Genomic DNA, 21576 nt, shown 5'->3' with positions numbered 1-21576 from the left:
TTCCAGTTTCCTGCTGGTCTATAAAACAGGTCAGATGGTCAGATAGGGTTTTGTTGTGGATTCTGAATGAGGCAATTTCAAGGTGGGGTGTTATGGACTCGGCAGTGGTTTTGATGGTAAACTGGGATCGACAGATTAATGCTAGATCCCTTTCCTGGTTGGTGACTGCTAATGTGGAACCTTGCATCAAGTAGCTGTAGCTCGGGTTCGTCTTTCCCACATGCATCACTTTGCACTTGCTCAAATTAAACGTCATCTGCCATTTGGATGCCCAGTCTCCCAGTCTTAGAAGGTCCTCTTGTAATTTTTCACAATCCTCTTGCAGTTTAACAACTTTGAGTAACTTTGTGTCATCGGCAAATTTAATTACCTCACTAGTTACTCCCATCTGTAGGCACCAGCATTGACTATCTGGGCCTATCCAGGCATATCCTTATGCGGTTCTGACTGAATATTGGCTGGGACCCACATAAGGGGATGCTTTTTCAATGCCCCCACCCCATCCTCCTGGACTTTTAGAAAACTCCAGGACTAACCCAGAGGTGATTCTTGGTTTAGTTGGGCAGGGTAGGAGTTGTCCCCTTTCTGCTCCTGGCCTGTTGGCTCTGGGTTTCAAAATGTCGATGCTGACCCCTAGCAGTGGTCTTACCTATGCACACACCAGTACTGAATAAGGCCCATGCCTGCATAAGTGTCAGCTCTTCCCTGACTCTACTCCTGGATTGCCGTCTGCCTGGATTTATGTTGTGTGGTTATTTAGCAGCACTGCCCAATTAAGTGCTGCTGAATATTGGTGCCCTGCCCGCTCAGTGTGGTTTAAGAGGGCAGGAGCCTCTTCTTTCTGCTTAAACCATGCTGAATATTAAACCCTGTATTTATTGTACACCACTGAGAATTATGAATAGGTAAGCAGTATAACTTTTTTTTTAATAAATATAATTTCATTTATTAGGCTTATAGTTCATCTGATAATTAAACTTCAAGTGAATAACAAAACAAATGCTTAAGATGCAGTACAGTAACAACGAACATAAAAATAAATTATACAATCAAAAAGAATTTTAATTTAAATCATAAACTCTCAGACAATACATTGGTAGAAAAATAGAAAAAATACACAACTATTTGCATGAATATCTTAGAAAATCAGAGCTTCTGAATTACTATAGCTTTGCTTGTTTGCTTGATATTTGAAAAGTGATATTTTAAACTGTTTTGCCTCGTATATAGAAAAAATGTTTTAATTGTAAAACTTATTCCTGATATTATTTAAGTCTTGTTAATCAAATTAGCTCACACGGCTCAGTCCTATAGGCCTGGTCAGAATCTTAGTTTCAGGGAGTTGTATGTCTGTGTTCAATGCACAGTTAAACTGTGGAATTTGCTGCTGGAGAATGTGGACAAGTGCAAACTGATGCACATAGAGAAAGATAATCATTACTGTAGGTGCATAGTAGAGGATGACACGGGAGCGGGTAAACGCAGTAAACCAAAACTGTGGGAATGCTAAATTTTCCAGATTTTTACCGTAGATGCAAACAGCGGCTATTTCCCCGCCCCGCGGGAGCTGTGATAATCCCTGCACCTGCAGTAAATTGAACGCCTACCTTTTTACTGTTGTTTGTCTGCTCGTTTATGTTAGTTGACTGCTCTTCCCTGCCTGCAGTGCCGTGCAATCACGCTAATGCTGTCCTTCCTGAATGCCCCGCCCACCACGCATGATGTCACCATTCCCATTCGCCCAGGACGAGGAGGAGTCGCTCATGAGGGAAGGACTTGATTGTCTGAGGCATAGCTTGCACGTGTGTGAGCCCAGTCAAAGAGCCGGAGGAACATTATAATCCAATTGTTATGACATTGTTTGTTTGTGAAGAAGAACACAGTAACATCTCAGTTCCGGTCCCGTAAATCTCTTCTCCTTCTCTCCCTCCTCCCTCCACTGGTCCTGTTTAGTCAACTTTTTTACAGGCCGCTTTAGCTCTCCTCTCCGTCTCCGTTTCATAGTAATTTAGGCTGTAGGGAATGGATTTACTAATTCATGTTTGTTAAAGAAGATTAAAGAGCATCTAAAGATTCTTGCTAATTTTATTTTTGTAGAGATAACTGCTTTCAGAACATGACAAATTATATTTTGCTTAAATAAACTTTTCAGAAAAGATTAACTAGTAAGTGTACTGATTATTACCCCATTTTATATAATGAATGTCAGATAGTAATGTCCCCTTCCTCTTTGATGCAACTGCATACTGCAACAGAGCAGAGGCCACATCGCAGGAACTGTTATGTATTCAAGGGTTTTTCAACTCTGAGCCATGTGAATGGGGACAGAGTTTGTGGGGACGGGACGGGGACAGTGCACAGTGATGGACTCCTCATTAGGAGTTCCCATCCATAAAAAGGATCTTGGTGTTAATGTGGACAATACATTAAAATCCTCAGCTCAGTGTGTGGTCGCAGTAAAAAAAAAAAAAAAAGCAAATAGAATGCTAGGAATTATTTGAAAGGATGGAGAATATCATAATGCCTCCATTGAGGATACTTATAGCGAAAAGTGAAATAACTTTTCTCTAATATTCATTCACTGATTACAGCTCTTCAGTAAAATCACACAGTCTATCTCCCTTCCTTTTACTAATCTTTAAATTGAACGGTTGTTGGTGTAGCATCCTGTAGTCTCTGATTTCGCAAGCTACATTTTTCAAGAAAGCTATGCAAACATTCCTCCAGTGATATAGCATGTAACTTAACATGTGAAACTCCATGGAGCTGTTGTAATTAGAGCAAATACAGTCAAGTAATTTTCTTTTAGATTCCCAATAGTAACTGAATCAGTGAGACAATCCAGTAGCAATTTGTGGATACCAAATATAAATCACTTACTACTACTGTAGAGCTGTCAGGCCAGTATCTGACTTGAACAAAAGATTAAATGGATGACTACTTTAATTTATCTGTTTGATTATATACACTGTTCATTTGTTTGCTGATGTTGCCCTGATATTACAAAGAGATCAAACCTATATGGTTTTATTTTACTTCAAGATCAATCCTAACAATCATAAATGATGCCAAATGTGGTTATGGTTTGATAATGAGGACTCCTTCCTTTGGCAGAGCATTCCAGGGCTACCTTACAGCCACATGTTCACCAACGATTAGCAGCGATGAAGAATTATTCCCTATGTACTTTCATTCTAGAAAAGTATTCAGTTCTATATTTAAAAAAAAATTGAGGCTGCAGGACAGGTCCTCTCAAGGAGCATCATTATCTGTACCCTCAACAAAGGAAATTGTATGAAGTGATATCCACCAGCAAGCCTTCTCAGGAGTAGCCCCCACACTCTGGAACTTACTTCTCATGGAGCTGTTCTTTGGATGGAGTACCACTTAACTGATGAGATATCAGTGAGCATAGGCCTTGTTCAGATTTTAAATGAAAAGGTATTTTCCAGAGTGGCTATGTCTAACTTGAGACTGCCTCTTCTTCAGGAAGCAGGTGAAAACTTGGCTCTTCTCACAAGCCTTTAATATAGTTTGTGGCTGACTATACACTTACTCCACACCTGGACTCACTTGTTGCACACCCTGTGCTTCAGCGCCTTTTTCTGTGTGATTGTACCTCTTTCCTATCATTATTGGGAGTTCCTTTCCTTTTCTTTATGCTGCTATTTTGTACACCACTCTGCTCTGCCCTGACAGCTAGAGCGGTTTAGCAAGTTCAGTTAACTATAACTGTAACTTAGACAAGTTCCTCATATCTTGTTTAACTGTACAAAGATTTTGCCTTGAGTTTAGCCACCCGTCTATTTATCCCAATTGATTCTGTACTACCCTTCTTGTCCCTATCTGTATGTCTTCACTTTGCCCCTTAGCTAATTAGTTATGACGTTATTGCTTTTCTGTGTCGTTTGAATGTTTTATTACTTGCTTATTAGGTGTTTCATTGGTATTATGCTGACATCGTATTATATCTGTATTTGAATATTCTTTCATGTCTGTTATGGTATTGTACTGCCATCCTATTTCCATGTTTACCTTATTTATTGTATTTATGTTTATATGTGGTTATTTTATTATGTTACAATGTTAACAAAATTGTAAGGTTTTTGTGTTAAACTGGACCTGCTGTACACCGCCTTTGGTGAACCTGTTCATAAAGGTGGTTAATAAATCCCAATAAATAAAATTAAAATACATTATGATAGAACATTGGAAGAAAGGGAGACTTAAAGGAAAGTGGAGGAGTGGCCTAGTGATTAGGGTGGTGGACTTTGGTCCTGGGGAACTGAGGAACGGAGTTCGATTCCTGGCACAGGCAGCTCCTTGTGACTCTGGGCAAGTCACTTAACCCTCCATTGCCTGCTGCATTGAGCCTGCCATGAGTGGGAAAGCGCGGGGTACAAATGTAACAAAAATAAAATAAATAAATATCTTTTTACTGGGAGGCTGATGGCTTTCTAAAGCAGCCTACAAGCAGATATGGTGGTAGCCAAAACAATGACTACATTCAAGAATATTTGGGAGAACTTTATAGGGTGGTGATAACAGGTATGGAATGAATGGAGATAAGTGAGGTTGTGGTTTGACACAGTATGTAGGACAGCTGGGCGTACTAGTAGGGTGGTTAGGTTCTTATCTTCCAACTAATACTGCCTACTATGTTATCAAATATAGATATCAGTAAATTAGAATACATTGGTTTTGTTTATTTTGGCAACATAGAACTCTGGTACTGCTAAATAAACCCTAGCTAACCAGTGTTATCTATTCTCTCTTCCCCTCTCCCCCCAGAGATGGTGATTCTCATGGAGCTGTTCTTTGGATGGAGTACCACTTAACTGATGAGATATCAGTTAGCACAGGCCTTGTTCAGATTTTAAATGAAAAGGTATTTTCCAAATTTGATTTTCACGATTTTTGTTTAAAGCTCTCATAAATACTTTTTCCTTCTGCAGTGCTGTGGTCTGTTTTTTGGTTTTTTTTTTTTTTTTTGTGTGTGTGTGTGTACAACAGGCTTTATATGCAGAAAAACTTTATTAAATTACTTCCACTATGTTAAAATTGTGTGTGACAGTCATAAAAGTAAATATAATGTAATAAATTATTCAGACAGGAATGGACACTAAAACAGATATCAAAATGCCTCTGTATCCATCCATGATATGACCACAAGTTGAGTATTTTCTACAGTTGTGGCCACCCCTTCTCAAAAGACATACAACAGAAATAGAAAAGGTACAGAGAAGGGCAACCAAATGATAACAAGGAAGGAATTGTTCCTCTATGAAGAAGGGCTAAGCATAGTAAGATTCTTCATCTTGACTGCTTTAATTTTCTTCTTTGTTTACTGTGTACACTTTTTCTTATGGTAAAATGCAAAGGGAAGACTCAGGTTTATACCTTGGAACCCAGACACTCAGCTATAGATGGTTTCATTGGTACCTTTAGAAAAGTGTTGTTAGAAGCTGTATGGGAAACAGGTGGACTTGCCCAGAGATCATTTTTAGTACAGTGGAACAAGTAGTCCCACTTTTGCTGAGAATGGAGGATCTGTCTGGTGCTTCTGTTGCTCAAGGACCTGGCAGTGGTCTTAGAAGAGATTGTATAACTAGTGGGGTGGGGGGGCAGCAAGTTCTGATTAAGAGCCATAGGCTTGCTACAAGAGTTGCAGGGTAGTGTTGTTAGCAGGACTGTCAGTACTAGCATTTGGTGCAATGGTTCCAAACCTGTCCAGGGAGCACTAGCCAGTCAGGTTTTCAGAATATCCTCAGTGAATATATCTGCAATACATTTGTGTACACTGGCTCCATTACATGCAAATTTATTGAATGAATATTCATTGTAAATATACTGAAAACCCAATTGACTCTGTGGGTCTTTAGGACAGGTTTGGGAACCACTGATTTGGTGATTGGGGAAGCTTTGTCCTTGTGTCCAGTAGCCGGCCTAGAATCAGTATGGTGGCTGTATCCAAAAGAGGAGATGGGTAGTGCCTACAGAGATTCTCTGGTCTGTCTTAACCTCTCTCTTCTTTTGAGTTTGAACTAAGAACGCAAGAGGTACCATATTGGATTAGACCAAAGGTCCATCCAGGATATTGGGCGTTATGGTTAAAGCTTAAAAAATAAAACTAAGCTAATACAAAATTACAAGCTAATAAATAAGTAAAACCCTAAAACACAAATAAATAATCCAACAGTTATACTTTATAATCCAGACACAAAAGGGAGATGATAGTGATTTAGAAAAAAAAAAAAAAAAACAAGACAGAAGACAGAGTGATAAAAATCAAGGGAAGTATGCCTCCCAGAGGAACCTCTGACCAGCAGGCAGAATTATTACAAGTAAACTGATGGAAATGCTTGTGTAAAATTTTTTAAAGTAATCTTAAATGTTTCAATGATGGTTCAGCCCGAATTTCTAAAGGAAGAGCATTCCATAAAGTTGGAGCTACAACTACAATTTTTGAACCTAAAAAACATCTATCTCTTTGTTTTGAAAATGAACATTTTTTATATTGTTTTCTAGACATTTTGTGCTTAGTACATTTATGTTTTTGGACTGTAAAAAAAGTTCAAATGAAAAAAATATCTTGTTGCCCAAGATCCTTCTGTAATAATAAATGTCTATTTTCTAATATATTTCCACCATTCATGATGTATTGTAAGCCACATTGAGCCTGCAAAGAGGTGGGAAAATGTGGGATACAAATGCAATAAATAAATAAAGCAAGATTCTAAATTAAATTAGCAATAAGTAGGAACAGTCAGTATTTGCTATTAGGAATATCAAAGCATACATGAGGGAACGTAAGGAATCAGTAGATCAAATTAAAAAGAGGCTATGCCTGTATGCATAGCTTGGTGTGCAATAGTCAAAAGTTCAAATTGAAATCTGAAGGTTACAGGAAGTCATTGTTCCATTAATAGCAGGTTAACACTACCAATTTTTTTGACACCATAGAGTAATTTATCAGCAGTGTTTTGCTGTAACCTCTTAAGTTGGTAATTAGGTAACCCTTGAAAAAGAGAATTACAGTAGTCCTAACTGACCAAAGAATGAAGAAGGTGGTGTAGTGAAACTGTATCCAGAAGTGGATTTATAGACTAACTGTTGTAATGTAAAAAAATATTCTGTAAACTACATGTATCTGACAGGTAAGGACAATGTCGTGGCAAACAAATGGAGTCCTGCGACCCCATGAATGGACTGTGAACAGTGAAGTTGTCTGCAGAATCTTTCAGAAATGGGGCACCCCCTCAATAAATCTCTTTACTGCTCCATTCAACAAGAAAGTACCTCTGTTTTACTGCAGGATAAGTTTGCATGGCAAACTGGCCTTGGATAACGTCCTTTTTCATTGGGAAGAGAGTTTTCTGTATGCATACCCTCCAATACCCCTTTTAGTGTTCCTTGGCTGCTGGAGAGATAGCTCATAGGTTGCTGAGTCAGCTTCAAAGAGCCTGTTTAAAAAAGGCCCCTTAGATTCAAAACTATATAAAGAGGAAAGGTCACACTGAACTTTCTTTCTGAGAAGTTCCGAGAGAAGAGAACATTTCTCTGGTAAGTGAACGCTATTTTGCTTTGTGCTTTGAGAACTTAGACTGAGGTTTAAAGGAGGAATTGTAGGTTAGTGTTAGGCAAAATAAAAATATAGAAAGCAAATTTTATCAACTAATCTCTATAGTCTTTTCCACTTAGTTTTAAAAACTTTGTACCACAGCATTAACAGAATCTAGCAGGCACTGCAGGATCTAGTTTAGTCTTCCCACCCCTAGGACAACTCTTCATTTATAGTCAGTTATTATAATTAGGGTAACAAGCAAGGAGTGCTGTTACAGAGTTTTAAATACATTTCATTACCATCTAAGAAGGAAACACTAAATAAATCATACATTATACTATATAAACTAAAAGACATTTTTATATTAGGCTAATATCCTTAATACTGTAGCAAGTTTTAAATTATTGAAAAACTCAAAAACACTAAGATGGAGTCAGCAGTCCAGCAGTGAGAGGGGTGCTATCCAGTCTTTTGCATTGAGTGTCACATGTATGATTATCTCCCAGTTGGTGAGATGTCATATGTGTGTACCCGATGCAAAGAGCTCCTAGCTCTCACAGAACATGTCCGTTCTCTTGAGGTTAGAGTAGCAGAATTGGTGGAGCTGAGGGAGACAGAGAGGTACATAGAGGAGACCTACAGGGATGTTGTAGAGAAGTCTCACCTCCAGTCTAGTAGCCCCTGTGCTACCTTGGAGGAGGGAGGTCTCCTAGAAGGATAGCATCACCCTGGTGAAGCAGGAAGTACTCCTGTAGCCAGGACCTGCCCACCAGGGGATGTACTATCCTCTCACCGAGGATACGTCTCCAAGTGCTGACCGGGAGGGAAAGAGTAGGACAGCTGTTGTAGTTGGCGATTCGATCATTAAGCATATAGATAGCTGGGTGGCTGGTGGACGTGAGGATCGCCTGGTGACTTACCTGGCTGGTGCGAAGGTGGCAGACCTCACGTGTCACCTAGATAGGATTTTAGATAGTGCTGGGGAGGAGTCAGCTGTCTTGGTACATGTGGGTACCAATAACATAGGAAAATGTGGGAGAGAGGTTCTGGAACCCAAATTTAGATTCTTAGGTAGAAAGCTCAGATCCTCTAGGGTAGCATTTTCTGAAATGCTACCCGTTCCGCGCACAGGGCCCAAGAGACAGGCAGAGCTCCGGAGTCTCAATGCATGGATGAGGCGATGGTGCAGGGAGGAGGGTTTTAGATCTCTTAGGAACTGGAAAACATTCAGGGGAAGGGGGAGCCTATTCCGAAAGGATGGGTTCCACCTTAACCAGGGTGGGAACAGGCTGCTGGCATTGGCATTTAAAAAGGAGATAGAGCAGGAGCCTATGAAATAAGATGGGAGAGTAAGAATATATTGCACTAAATGAAAAATTAGATATAATAGGCATCTCTGAGACCTGGTGGAAGGAGGATAACCAGTGGGACACTGTCATACCGGGGTACAAATTATATCGTAGTGATAGGGTGGATCGAATTGGTGGAGGGGGTAGCATTGTATATTAATGAGAGCCTTGAATCAAATAGATTGAAAATTCTGCAGGAAACAAAACACTTCTTGGAATCACTGTGGATTGAAATTCCATGTGTAAAGGGGAAAAGGATATTGATAGGAGTGTACTACCGTCCGCCTGGCCAGGATGAACGGACGGGTGCAGAAATGTTCAAGGAAATTAGGGACACAAACAAACTGGGCAACACAATAATAATGGGTGATTTCAATTATCCCAATATTGACTGGGAAAATAGAACATCGGGGCATGCTAGGGAGGTAAAATTCCTTGATGAAATCAAGGACAGTTTTATGGAGCAACTGGTACAGGAGCCAACGAGAGAAGGAAAAATTCTAGACCTAGTCCTTAGTGGAGTGCATGATCTGGTGCGGGAGGTAATGGTGCTGGGGCCGCTTGATAACAGTGATCATAATATGATCGGATTTGATATTAGCTTTCAAGTAAGTATACATAGGAAATAAAATACGTTAGTCTCCTTTTTTAAAGTTAAACGCTATGATAAAATGAGAAGAACGATGAAAAAAAAACTTAGAGGAGCGACTGCGAGGGTCAAAAATTTACATCAGGCGTGGATGCTGTTCAAAAACACCATCCTGGAAGGCCAGGCCAAATATATTCCGCGTATTAAAAAAGGAGGACAGAAGACCAAACAGCCGGCGTGGTTAAAAAGTGAGGTGAAGGAAGCTATTAGAGCTAAAAGAAAATCCTTCAGAAAAAGGAAGAAGGAACCGACTGAAAATAATAAGAAACAGCATAAGGAATGTCAAGTCAAATGCAAAGCGCTGATAAGGAAGGCTAAGAGGGACTTCAAAAAAAAAAGATTGCGTTGGAGGCAAAAACACATAGTAAATTTTTTTAGGTGTATTAAAAGCAGGAAGCCGGCAAAAGAATCTGTTGGACCGCTAGATGACCGAGGAGTAAAAGGGGCAATCAGGGAAGACAAAGCCATAACGGAGAGATTAAATGAATTCTTTGCTTCGCGTGGGATACTGGTGCCAGAAATGGTATTTGAAGCTGATGAGTTGGAGAAACTTAATGAATTCTCTGTAAATCTAGAGGATGTAATTGGGCAGTTCTACAAACTGAAGAGTAGCAAATCTCCTGGACCGGATGGTATTCATCCCAGAGTACTGATAGAACTGAAAAATGAGCTTGCGAAGCTATTGTTAGTAATATATAATTTATCCTTAAAATCGAGCGTGGAACCGGAGGATTGGAGGGTGGCCAATGTAACGCCGATTTTTTAAAAAAGGTTCCAGAGGAGATCCGGGAAATTATAGACCCGTGAGTCTGACGTCGGTGCCGGGCAAAATGGTAGAGACTATTATTAAGAACAAAATTACAGAGCATATTCCAAAGCATGGATTAATGAGACAAAGTCAACATGGATTTAGTGAAGGGAAATCTTGCCTCACCAATCTACTACATTTCTTTGAAGGATAAAGGTGAGCCAGTTGATATTGTGTATGTGGATTTTCAGAAGGCGTTTGACAAAGTACCTCATGAAAGACTCCAGAGGAAATTGGAGAGTCATGGGATGGGAGGTAGTGTTCTATTATGGATTAAAAACTGGTTAAAAGATAGAAAACAGAGAGTAGGATTAAATGGTCAGTATTCTCAATGGAGAAGGGTAGTTAGTGGGGTTCCCCAGGGGTCTGTGCTGGGACCGCTGCTTTTTAGCATATTTATAAATGACCTAGAGATGGGAGTAACTAGTGAAGTAATTAAATTTGCTGATGACACAAAGTTATTCAAAGTCGTTAAATCGCGGGAGGATTGTGAAAAATTACAAGAGGACCTTGGGAGATTGGGCGTCTAAATGGCAGATGATGTTTAATGTGAGCAAGTGCAAGGTGATGCATGTGGGAAAGAGGAACCCGAATTATAGCTACATCATGCAGGGTTTTATTTATTTTATTTTTGTTACATTTGTACCCCGCGCCTTCCCACTCATAGCAGGCTCTATGCGGCAGGCAATGGAGGGTTAAGTGACTTGCCCAGAGTTCACAAGGAGCTGCCTGTGCCGGGAATCGAACTCAGTTCCTCAGTTCCCCAGGACCAAAGTCCACCACCCTAACCACTAGGCCACTCCTCCACTCCACATTAGGAGTCACAAACCAAGAGATGGATCTAGGTGTCGTCGTCGATGATACGTTGAAACCTTCTGCTCAGCTCCCTTGCACACTGTGATCATATGAGTCAACAGTTCTCACTGTGGTTGTTGGGGCAACACACAAAAGAAGTTGGGGGCAGAGGAGCGCAAAGAAAAGAGGAAAAGAAGAAATTGAAAAAAAATTGCTACAAACGACAGAAAAGAAAAACATGCAAAAATGTATAAAGAGGAACATTTTTTCCTTCAGCTCTTGAGTATGTTGACTGGTTTTCCATCCACCTATAAATATTTTTGTTTAAGTCTGAAGCCTTTACAATAGTGTCTGTGGAAGAGTCTTCTATTACTTCTGTGTGTGAAGCACAGAAGTGCCTAGAATGAACACACTGTAATCAATTACCAGATTGCATAATAAGTAAAGCTCACAAGGAAAGTGTAACTAAAAATCTTTGTACACAAAGAAAAATTTGTGCTTATATCAACCCATTCCTTAGAAGGAGCTATGCTTTGTAGCCACTGCCAAACAGTGACTGGAGCTGAAGTGGCAAGTGCAGATATTTGAGTTATATCAAACAGTAGGCGAAAGGAATCCTGGTCTGAAGACCAGAATGACCAGGAAAGAGGAACTAGGAATTAGTATGGCAGATAAACAGGAATTTATTCAAACATCAGCGATATCTGACGCAACCATGTTTCAGCTGATGTTGAATCAGGGGGACGGTTTATACACAGACTCACCCAAGTCAAAATGAAGTAGGGTATTGCAGCAGAAAGTCATTGACCGAAAATAAAATATTCTCAAAACTTAGTTCTTGTGCTTCTAAAGACTCCCGGTCTCTTTGTTTGGTTGCCCTATTTCCTCCAGACAGGGATACCTTCTGCCTACTGTAATTGTATATCTAGAACTGTATGATAAATTACATTAGGGTGTTCAGCTGATGTCTGAGACCAATTATGAACCATAGACCCTATTGGTTGTTTCTCTGTACCAGCAATTGAATTACCCAATTGTAGCAGCTTTGCTTCAGACAACTATTGGTAATTATGTGGAGGCAGTGTCACGATCTCGAGGACCTTGGCATTCTGTCAGGCTTCTTCCCTGGGAGCACTGGGCTCGTGAGTCCTTGGGCCACTACCGGGGAGCGGCAGTGGCAGGCAAGATCACCTTCAAGGTAGAGACGAGACAAGACTGGACCGGAACCCCGGACTGGAGTTCTACACAGGAATACCCAGGACTGGAATGCACCGGACGGGTGTGCACTGGAGTGGAGCCCGCTGGACTGGAACACACCGGAGTGGACCCACTGGACTGGAACATACAGGACCGGAGCACACAGGACCTAGGCTTCACCTACGCTTAGCCACCTTTCCCCGAGGGTTGAGCCCTCAGGTTCGGGCAGCCGGCAGGGCTTACAGGAAAAACCGGAACTGGAACTGGCAAGCAGAAACAGCAGGAATCAGGATACAGAAGTGCCCCCAGGCACCTAGGCGAAAGCAAGGCAGACAGGCAGGGAATGTCCGGATTCCAGCAGTAGGCAGGTTCAAAGCAAGTCTCAGGGCGGGCGGCTAGCAAAGCAGAAGTCAGGTTCAAAACACAGTCACTGGGCAGGCGGCTAGCAAAGCAGTAGTCAGGGTCAAAGCAAAGTCTCTGGGCAGGCGGCTAGCAAAGCAGTAGTCAGGTTCAAAGCAAAGGTCAGGACAAGGAGCAAAACTATGGCTGCAGCTCCAGTATCACAGAGTACTGGCAACAGACAGAACAAGGGCAGAAGCCCCAGAAGCAAAAGAAAACACACACGGGAAAAACCAGAAAGCTAAACACGAGAAGACTAGGAGACTGTACACAAGCTAACAGGAAAGCTATGCCCAAGCTAATAGGTCATATACTAGAAACATACACAGAGCAAACTCAGGAGAACTAATAAACTGTACACAGGGCTAACAAGCAAAGCTGTGCCCAAGCTAACAAGTCATACACTAGAAACATACACAGAGCAATCTCAGAAGAACTAGTAAAGCTGTACACAGGCTAACAAGCAAAGCTGTGCCCAAGCTAAAAAGTCAAACATAGAAACTCACACAGAGCAAACAATGTAGCGGTGTACAGAGCACTCTACATACCAGGGCCCTTAGACGAAATGCAAAGGCCAGGGCTGTAGTCTCTAAGTGATTAATAAAGCCCTTCAACACCAGAGGCACAGCTGCAACAATCTCCTTGCCTCCAAACAGAGGCTTGACACACAGAGAAGTCAGCCCACAGGAAGGAACAGCGGGAGCCATCTTGGATTCTAGCATAGAGGAGTCGGCAGCCATCTTGGAAGAGGCATAGCCCACACAGGTGAGGTCCAGTAAGGCAATCAGCACAAAGAGCCAGAGAGAAACTAAGACAGACATAGAGACAAGCAGAAGCCAGCACAGCCACTGACTCCCAGAAACAGGGTAAGAATGAGGGTGGTCACGGCCACAGACATGACTCCTGCTATATCATCAGGAAGTATCTGAGCCATGAAGGAGAAGCAGGCAATTTTACCACAGTAAAGTTAAATTTACTACTTTAACTTTATGGAAGAACGACTTTGATACAGCTTTTGTGAAACACAGGTCATACAGGTGCCATGTCTCTTTCTAATTTTTATGTGTATGCCTCGTTATTTCTTATTACTGAACATAATGAAAATCTCACCTTTCAGTAGAGGCGATTTTGGTCTTCAGTGCTGTTTTGACATTTTACTACCCTTGTGCATGGAGACTACAAAGCATGCTTCACAAGTGTAATGAGATTTTGCCCTTTTTTTCTTCAGCCCTTACATTTGGAGACTTTTAATGCCTTTACAATTATACTTGGAAACAACAGAGTGATACTGTATTGGTCTAAGTTTTGATGCACATATTTGGATTGGACCAGTAATAGAATGAAAGGTTTTGATTAATGCACGTAGCTTTAAGTGGTGCTTACTCCATTTTTCATCATTATTTACAATTTATTATTGTTTAATTTGATGTATGCTGCTTTTGTATATTTGAACATGCCATACTGCCATGGGCTTTCTTGCAGTTAATATTCAAAGACTGTGCAAGAAACTGCCAAAAAGCTGTCTTTTTAAATAGAATTAAGGTCTGAGGAGAAACAGTTGGTAGAGAAATGATCAAGTATTCCAAGCTCTAACTTCTGCAAATAAAGGCAAATACGGAGGGAGGGAACAAAACATGCAGCATTTAAATCAATATTCTCGCATCACTCCCCCAAAAAATCTGTTCACAAATTTTCTCAGATATATTTTTTGCTATGCATGTATATACAGCTTGAATATAATTTTTTTTTTAAACTGTGCAGTGCCAAGCATTACAATGGAGAAGTAAATTGGTAAAAGAAATGTTTCCTCAGAGCTACAACAGACAAATGCATTCAGTTAGGAAGAGTTGCAAGACCTGTGGTATTTACCTGAGTTGAAGGGGTCAAGAGGAAGGTGACAAAAATGGTATGAGGCATGCGCCAAAAGACATACGAGAAGAGACTGGAAGACCTGATATGTATACCCTAGAGGCAAGGAAGGTCAGGGGAGATATGATACAGACGTTTAAATACTTTAAAGATATTAATATAGAAACAAACCTTTTCCAGAGAAGGGGAAACTGTAAAACTAGAAGACCTGAATTGAGGTTGCGGGTGATAGACTTAAGAGTAATGTCAGGAAATTATTTTTTCATGGAGAGGGTGGTTAATGCCTGGAATGCTCTCCCGAGGGAGATGGTAGAGACAAAAATGGGAACGGAATTCAAAAAGACTTGATATGAACACAGAGAATCTCTAATTAGAAATGAATGGTATAGAAAACAAAACAAATGACTGCATATGTGTTTGATGGGTCAGGTGGTGCTTAGATGGCAATTCTGGCTGTAAAGAACTAAGGCCGGTGCCGAGCAAACTTGTACAGTCTGTGATCTGTATATTGCAGTCTGGTTTAGGATGGGTTGGAGAGGGCTTCAATGGAAATGCCAGCAATTGGAACATGAGGACAGTTCCAGGTAGACTTTTACCATCTGTTTCCTGCAAATGACAAGATGGATTCGGATAGGCTGGAGTGGGCTTCGACAGCAACTTGAGTAGTTGAAACCTAAGGACGGTGCCAGACAGATTTCTACGGTCTATGTCCCAGAAATGCCAAAGAAAGACAATGATCAACTATTTTATATAACATTTATTGTTGGTTTAGCCATTAATTGATAATGAATGTGACTGTTGGGCAGACTGGATGGACCGTTCAGGTCTTTATCTGCCATATTTTGCTATGCTACTGTAAGTGAGAGTAAGTGAGAGCATTTCTTAGCTAGCGGCATTAAAATCTTGCGACTTTGGTAGTAGGCAAAGGTTGGCATTGGCATGTGTTTGTTTAACATTTAAAACAATTTTTAACACAGCCAACTAAAATGCAGATTTTGCTGAGCTCCATAAAAAAAATATACTACTGCATTGTGCATGCTGTTGGGGGCAAAGAGCACTTTTTAAAATTTGAAACTTTTTGGCTCTCTTACTAAAGTGTGCTAAGTAGTTAGGACTCAATCCTGTAAATGGTGCCAAATTTGGGCACCCCCCAAAAATGCACGCTAAGTGCTATTCTATAAACAGTGATCCAAGTTGGGCGTCATTTTTAGAATAGTGCTTAGCGTTGGGATCCCCTCCCAATTTTGGGTTTGAGGATCCTCACCAACTGAATCCTAGTATAAATCCCCATGCCTATATTAGACTTGGATCCTCCAAATGATATAACACTGTATGCAAATCCTAGAAAATCCCCTGACTCGCCCATGGCCCCTCCCTCGGCCACACTCTATTTTTGGATCCATGCAGAAAAATGTATGCGTACATCTTTATAGAATAACAGCTCTAAAGATGTGGGTGCAAATTCCAGTTACCACCAGTTAGCACCAATAATTGATAGTGTCCAGTTATCGGCCCTAATTGGCTTAAGTAATTAATTGCACGTACAATTTTGAGCGCTGTATATAGAATTAGGGAGTTAGTGTATGAATTTAACACGTGCTGTGAGCATGGTAACTGTTACTGTACTGGCATGACAGCACATACTAGCTCACATGCTAAGTGGAAAATGGGCAAAGAATGGGTATAGATTGAATATGAACTACACGTGGTACTTCACTGCATTTTTGCAGTTAGGAGTAGGTTGTTGTATCCATGTTTAGGGAGAATGTTACTGCACCTTGGTATACCATCAGAATCACCAACCTACAGTATTCCCGGCACAGGCAGCTCCATGTGACTCTGGGCAAGTCACTTAACCCTCCATTGCTCCATGTAAGCCACATTGAGCCTGCCATGAGTGGGAAAGCGCGGGGTACAAATGTAAAAAATAAATAAAATATCTCGGTACTGCAGGTTCCTTATTCACTTGGTAAAGGAATAATGCTGTTTGCAAGTCACCTCATTACTTATGGTGCTCCTGGGCCTCATGTTAATGGGGCTAGCACCCTTAAGCTATATTGGTGGCAAGATTCCCCCCCACCCAAGCTGTATTCCCTTCTTGCATGTTTTGTTATCTCATTGTTGGGTAACATAGGGTGACCTATTTAACACTTTGTTAAGGCTCTTTAAAATATGTTAAGGGGCAAATAACATGGGTTAGTGCCCTAATGCAGCTTGATAACTTCCTCCCCCCCAACTTAAAACTCATTAAAGAACTTTTCTGTGTGGTACTGCTGGGAATGCCCTCAGCAGTTAGCACACAGGCGTTGCACTTAACGCACATTGATTTTTGAAAAACATAACTGCACTTTAGTAAAAAGGTCCTGTATGTTAATAGACCACTAGGTTTAGCAAAGGTTTTGCATTACACAAGATCCACTCAGTTCAATCTTGAATTACCTTGGATAGTCTTTGAACATTGTTCCTTGCCTTACTAATTTTTCACATTGACTATTGCAATGCCCTTTACTGTGGTTTGCTAAATACATCTTTTCATAGCTTATAACTGGTTCAGTCTACAGCAGCGAAACTTATAAGATGAGCTGTTATGATCATGTCACCCAATTACTTGCACAGGCGCATTGGTTACCTGTGGCCTGTGTTTCCCTGAGTCTTGTGTTTCGATGCTTTGCTTTGTTTGTGTGTTTGCTTTTGTACCTTGATCCTGAAAGCCTGGCTCTAGAGCCACACCCTGCCCTTGGTGTCTGTATCTGTATCTGTTTGACTTCCCTTGGCATCTGCTTTTAGTCTAGCCCTGCTTTTGACTCTTGCTATAGTTAAGCCAATCTCTGTGTTTAGCCAAGCTCTGTTCCTGTTTTCTGTTTTCCCTGTTCTGTTTCCTGTGTGTGTAGTTCTTGTCTGTTAATTCTGAGAGTCTGTAGAAGCCAGCATGGACCCTAATTATCTCACTGCTATGCAGGTGTGTCTGCTGCCTCTCAATCTGCCTGGCCTTTCCCTTCCAGCTGTGGATGCTGGTAAGCACATTGCTTCTTTGTCTTCCCTTAGTCTGCTTGATTCTTTGCCTGCTATGTTTGCTTCCAGGCTCTTGAGCTCTGTTTCTGCTAAGTTCTGTTCCTGTTGTGTGTTTGAGCCAGGTTCTGCCTCTGCTATGTGTTTGAGCTACTTTCTGTCCCTCTGTCAAGCCGTGTCCCTTTCAGTATCCTGTTCCAGCCAAGCCAAGGCTGTTCCAGAATAGTCCCTTTCAGATTCCGGTTCCAGTACAGCCAAGCCAAGCCCGTTCCAGAATCTGGTTCCAGCCAAGCCCATTCCAGCATCCAGTTCAAGCCAAGCCCGTTCCAGCCAAGCCCATTCCAGCATCCGGTTCAAGCCAAGTCTGTTCCAGAATCCGGTTCCAGCCAAGCCTGTTTGAGAGTTTTGAATCCGGTTCCAGCCAAGCCTGTTTGAGAGTCCTGAATCCTGTTCCTGCCTTGTTTATTGTCTTGCTTCTGTTATTCTTGTTGCCTAGCTCCTACCCTGTCTTGCCTGTCTAGGTGTGCTTTGTCTTGTCTCTTTCAGTCTAGTCCTATCTGGGTCCAGTCCTTGTTTTGCCCTTTTCTGGACCCAATTTTAATCTACTTCCGTGTTTTGCCTTGTCTTGCATTTCTGGATCCCAGTCCCAGTTTTAATCCAGTTCTGAGTCTTGCCTTTTCCTGTCTGGGTTCCAGTTCTGGCCCTTTGCCTTCTTTTCTTTGCCTCGTCCGGATCCGGTTCTTGTGTTGTCCATTGTGTTTAGTTACCTCTGTCCTGCCTTGTTGAGTCTGTTAGTTTATCCTAGTCCAGTCTGTTCTGATTCCTGCCTGTGCCAGCCCAGGTGATTTGTCTGCCAAAGCTCCAGCTTTGGTCCAAGGGCTCACCATTCTTGACAGTTGTGACACTGTTTTACCCATTTTGGGGATGGGGATGGGTGGGGAAGAAGAGGTTTATAAATGTAGTTAAATTTCCATTTAGCCTACCCTGACAATGTTCATTATATTCCTTTTTATAAGTGCATAAGTAGTTGACAACATTTATTCAATGAGTTGAATTGAAATCATAATTCAAGACACGGTTTACATTTATATGACTACAGCTGTTCCATCATGCCACTACCTTTGTATACACTGCCTTGTTCATAAATTTCTTTAAAGCTTTTTAAGTTGTACTGGTTATGTTAAAATTAAGTATGTTCCTATCTTATATAAACATTTGCAAATGAAATAATTTAGGTGGAGTTCAAGCAGACTAACATAGGGCCCTGTTTACTAAGCCTTGCTGTAGGCATGCTATCGTTTTTAGCATATGCTAAAAATTAGCACGTGCTACTGCTGGAGAAACTCATAGGATTGTATGGGTGTCTCTAGCATTAGCGTGCGCTAAACACACTAGCACACTTTAGTAAGCAGGGCCCTTAGTGACTTTGTTTTCACTTTTAATGTTTTTTTTCATCTTCCAACAGGGTGATTGCCAATGGAACCCCCACAGAAAACAAGCTGTGTATTTCTTTAGATCCATCTTGGAACCTGAAGCCATATCCACCTGTCCCACTGTAGTTACATATTCAATTGAGTTTAACACGAAGAAAGGAGAGCTCAGCATGGACTATAAATTCCTAGAATAAAATAATGTAACTCCTTGATATTTTTCTAAATTAAATTTATATATCAAAATATTGACATGATTTTAGTTTTGTATTACAAGGGATAAAGGTTTAAGGTTTAAACACCAGGGCCTAAAGAGAAGCTAAATATACCAGTTTCTGGCCAGGTGCCATCTGAATATAGATTCATATTTTAATTCCCAGAAATCTGGTTATTAATTGTATTTCTGGTGCCAGTCACATTACTGCTATTTTATGCAAACTATTTAAATACACGAAGAAATGGCTTAATCTAGCTGATACAAAAATTGACCAGGATATATATAGGGCTAATGAACAGCACAGTTCACTTAGAAGAGAAAAACAATTCTTTAAAGTATAGTTTCTCTTTGATTCCAGGATAACTTTTGACTACTGTCCAGTCCTCCCTTTCTCTTTCCTCTATGCAGCTTATCAGAGAGTCATTGTTAAGGTCTATGGCACCATGATAGTGACTGCTTAAGATGAAATAAGAGTGGTGGTGGCATGACAAGCTGTGAATCATGCTTTACTTTGTTTTTGATATGCCATATATTTGCGCTGTTACTTTCAAGGGAACATTTCAGGCAAAGTAGCAGAATCTCTTTAATCTCCTAACAAATGGGTCAATGTAAAGTACTAGTTTAATTTTCTTTTTTTTTTTTTTTTTGTCTAACGTTGCTTCTGTGTTCAAAAAGGAAATGATCATTCAGATTTGAAATTTGTACTAGCTCATGTTCCTCGAGGATCTGCCTTGTCTGCAGTCATATTTAATCTTTACATGACCTCCATCTGCTGTGTTTTATTATGTTTTGGCTTACAGCCAAGGTTTGTGTGCAGATGATATAGAATTTTATTTTCCTGTGAAAGACTGTATTGAATCTCACAAAGACTCAAATTCTGTTCTTTCTCAATAATCCCGCTCCTGAGAAAGTTCCCTTGGTTGTCCGTATTGATAACATTGAATTTGCAGTTGTCCCAGATTGTACATATCTTGCCATCATGGTGGATTCTTCCCCCATCTCTTAAGTCACGAGTGAAGAACACAATTCAGAAAAACCTTTTTCAATTTAAGACTGATTAGATGTCTTAAAAAGTTTGCTTTCAGATTGTAACTTTCAAACTCTTCTGCAAGTATTGGTATTACTTCTTTTGGATTACTGTAATTCTCTGTATTTAGGACTCTCAAATTTCATGTTTTATGCCTTTCAGGTTGTGCAGAATGCATCCGTTCGTTTAGTTGCAGGTTTATTTCAAAATGAACACATTACTCCTCTGGCATGACCCCCCCCCCCTCTTATTCCCCCAGTGGCCACTGTCCCTTCCCACCTCCCCTAAAGATGTGAAAGAAACAGTACATACCAGCCTTTATGACAGCTTCAGAGGTTATGGCCAGCCTTATTAGACCAGCAAGCAGGTCCCTGGAGTAGCCCAGTGGTCTGTGCAATGGACTGTAGAGAAGGGGAGCCATGCCCTTATCCCACTCTTAAGTGGTACGCTTGTGATGGAAAGTGTGAGCTCTCTAAATCCCACCAAAAACCTTCTGTACCTACATATAGGCATAATGGCTATTGTAGTGGTGTAAAGTTAGGTACAGTAGGTTTTTGGTGGGTTTTGGAGAGCTCACCATACAATGTAAGGGGGTAGTGGTGAGATATGTACCTGGGACCTTTTATGTGAAGTGCTCCTTAGAGTGCCCCGCTGGGATGTCTGTGTGGCCAGTCTATTAAGAATGCTTGCCTTCCATATATCCCAATGGCTTGTTTTTGCGCATTTTTCCCTTGGACTTATTTTTTTTCAAAAATGGTCCAAATGGTCCTAAAACATAGAACCAACAAGAGGGGAGTTATTTTAGATCTAGTCCTTAATGGAATGCAGGGGAAGGTAGAAGAGATAATGGTGGTGTATCCACTGGGAAACAGTGATCATAACATTATCAAATTTGAGCTCATATCTGGAGTGAAGTCACTAAAGAAATCTACTGTAGCTGCATTTAATTTTCAAAAGGATGACTATGACAAAATGGATTAAAAAGAAGCTGAAAGGATCTGCTACAAACATTAGGACTTTAATTAGGTGTGGACGTTGTTTTAAAAATACCATCATGGAAGCCCAGACCAGATGTATCCCACGTATTAACAAAGGTGGAAGAAGAGCAAATGACAGCCAGCATGGTTTAAAGGTAAAGGAGGCTATTAGAGCCAAAAGAATGTCCTTCAAAGAATGGAAAAAGGACCCAAATAAAGAAAAGAAGCAATGTAAGCACTGGCAAGTTAGGTGCAAATCATTGATAAAGAAGGCTAAAAAAGAATA

General features: G+C 40.8%; 1 protein-coding gene across 3 annotated transcripts in view; it reads left to right on the top strand.

Moving 5' to 3' along the window:
- The window catches only part of PRMT7 (protein arginine methyltransferase 7), a 189491-nt gene extending 168899 nt beyond the window's left edge, over positions 1–20592 (top strand). Inside the window, exons 18-19 of one of the 3 annotated variants that reach the window (XM_030204294.1) lie at positions 3351–3441; positions 19105–20592. In XM_030204294.1, the coding sequence (XP_030060154.1) occupies positions 3351–3441; positions 19105–19266 (253 nt within the window). In that variant the 3' untranslated portion in view covers positions 19267–20592. Of the gene's footprint in view, positions 1–1666; positions 1729–3350; positions 3442–4791; positions 4889–19104 lie in introns of those variants that run through there. The other 2 variants (XM_030204293.1, XM_030204295.1) reach the window with 2 other exon arrangements.
- The last annotated feature ends 984 nt before the right edge of the window (positions 20593–21576 follow it).

This window comes from Microcaecilia unicolor, chromosome 5 (genome assembly GCF_901765095.1).
Source record: "Microcaecilia unicolor chromosome 5, aMicUni1.1, whole genome shotgun sequence".
Taxonomy (NCBI): domain Eukaryota; kingdom Metazoa; phylum Chordata; class Amphibia; order Gymnophiona; family Siphonopidae; genus Microcaecilia; species Microcaecilia unicolor.
Note: the sequence above shows the minus strand (reverse complement) of the source record. Positions and strands in the feature narration are given on the sequence as shown.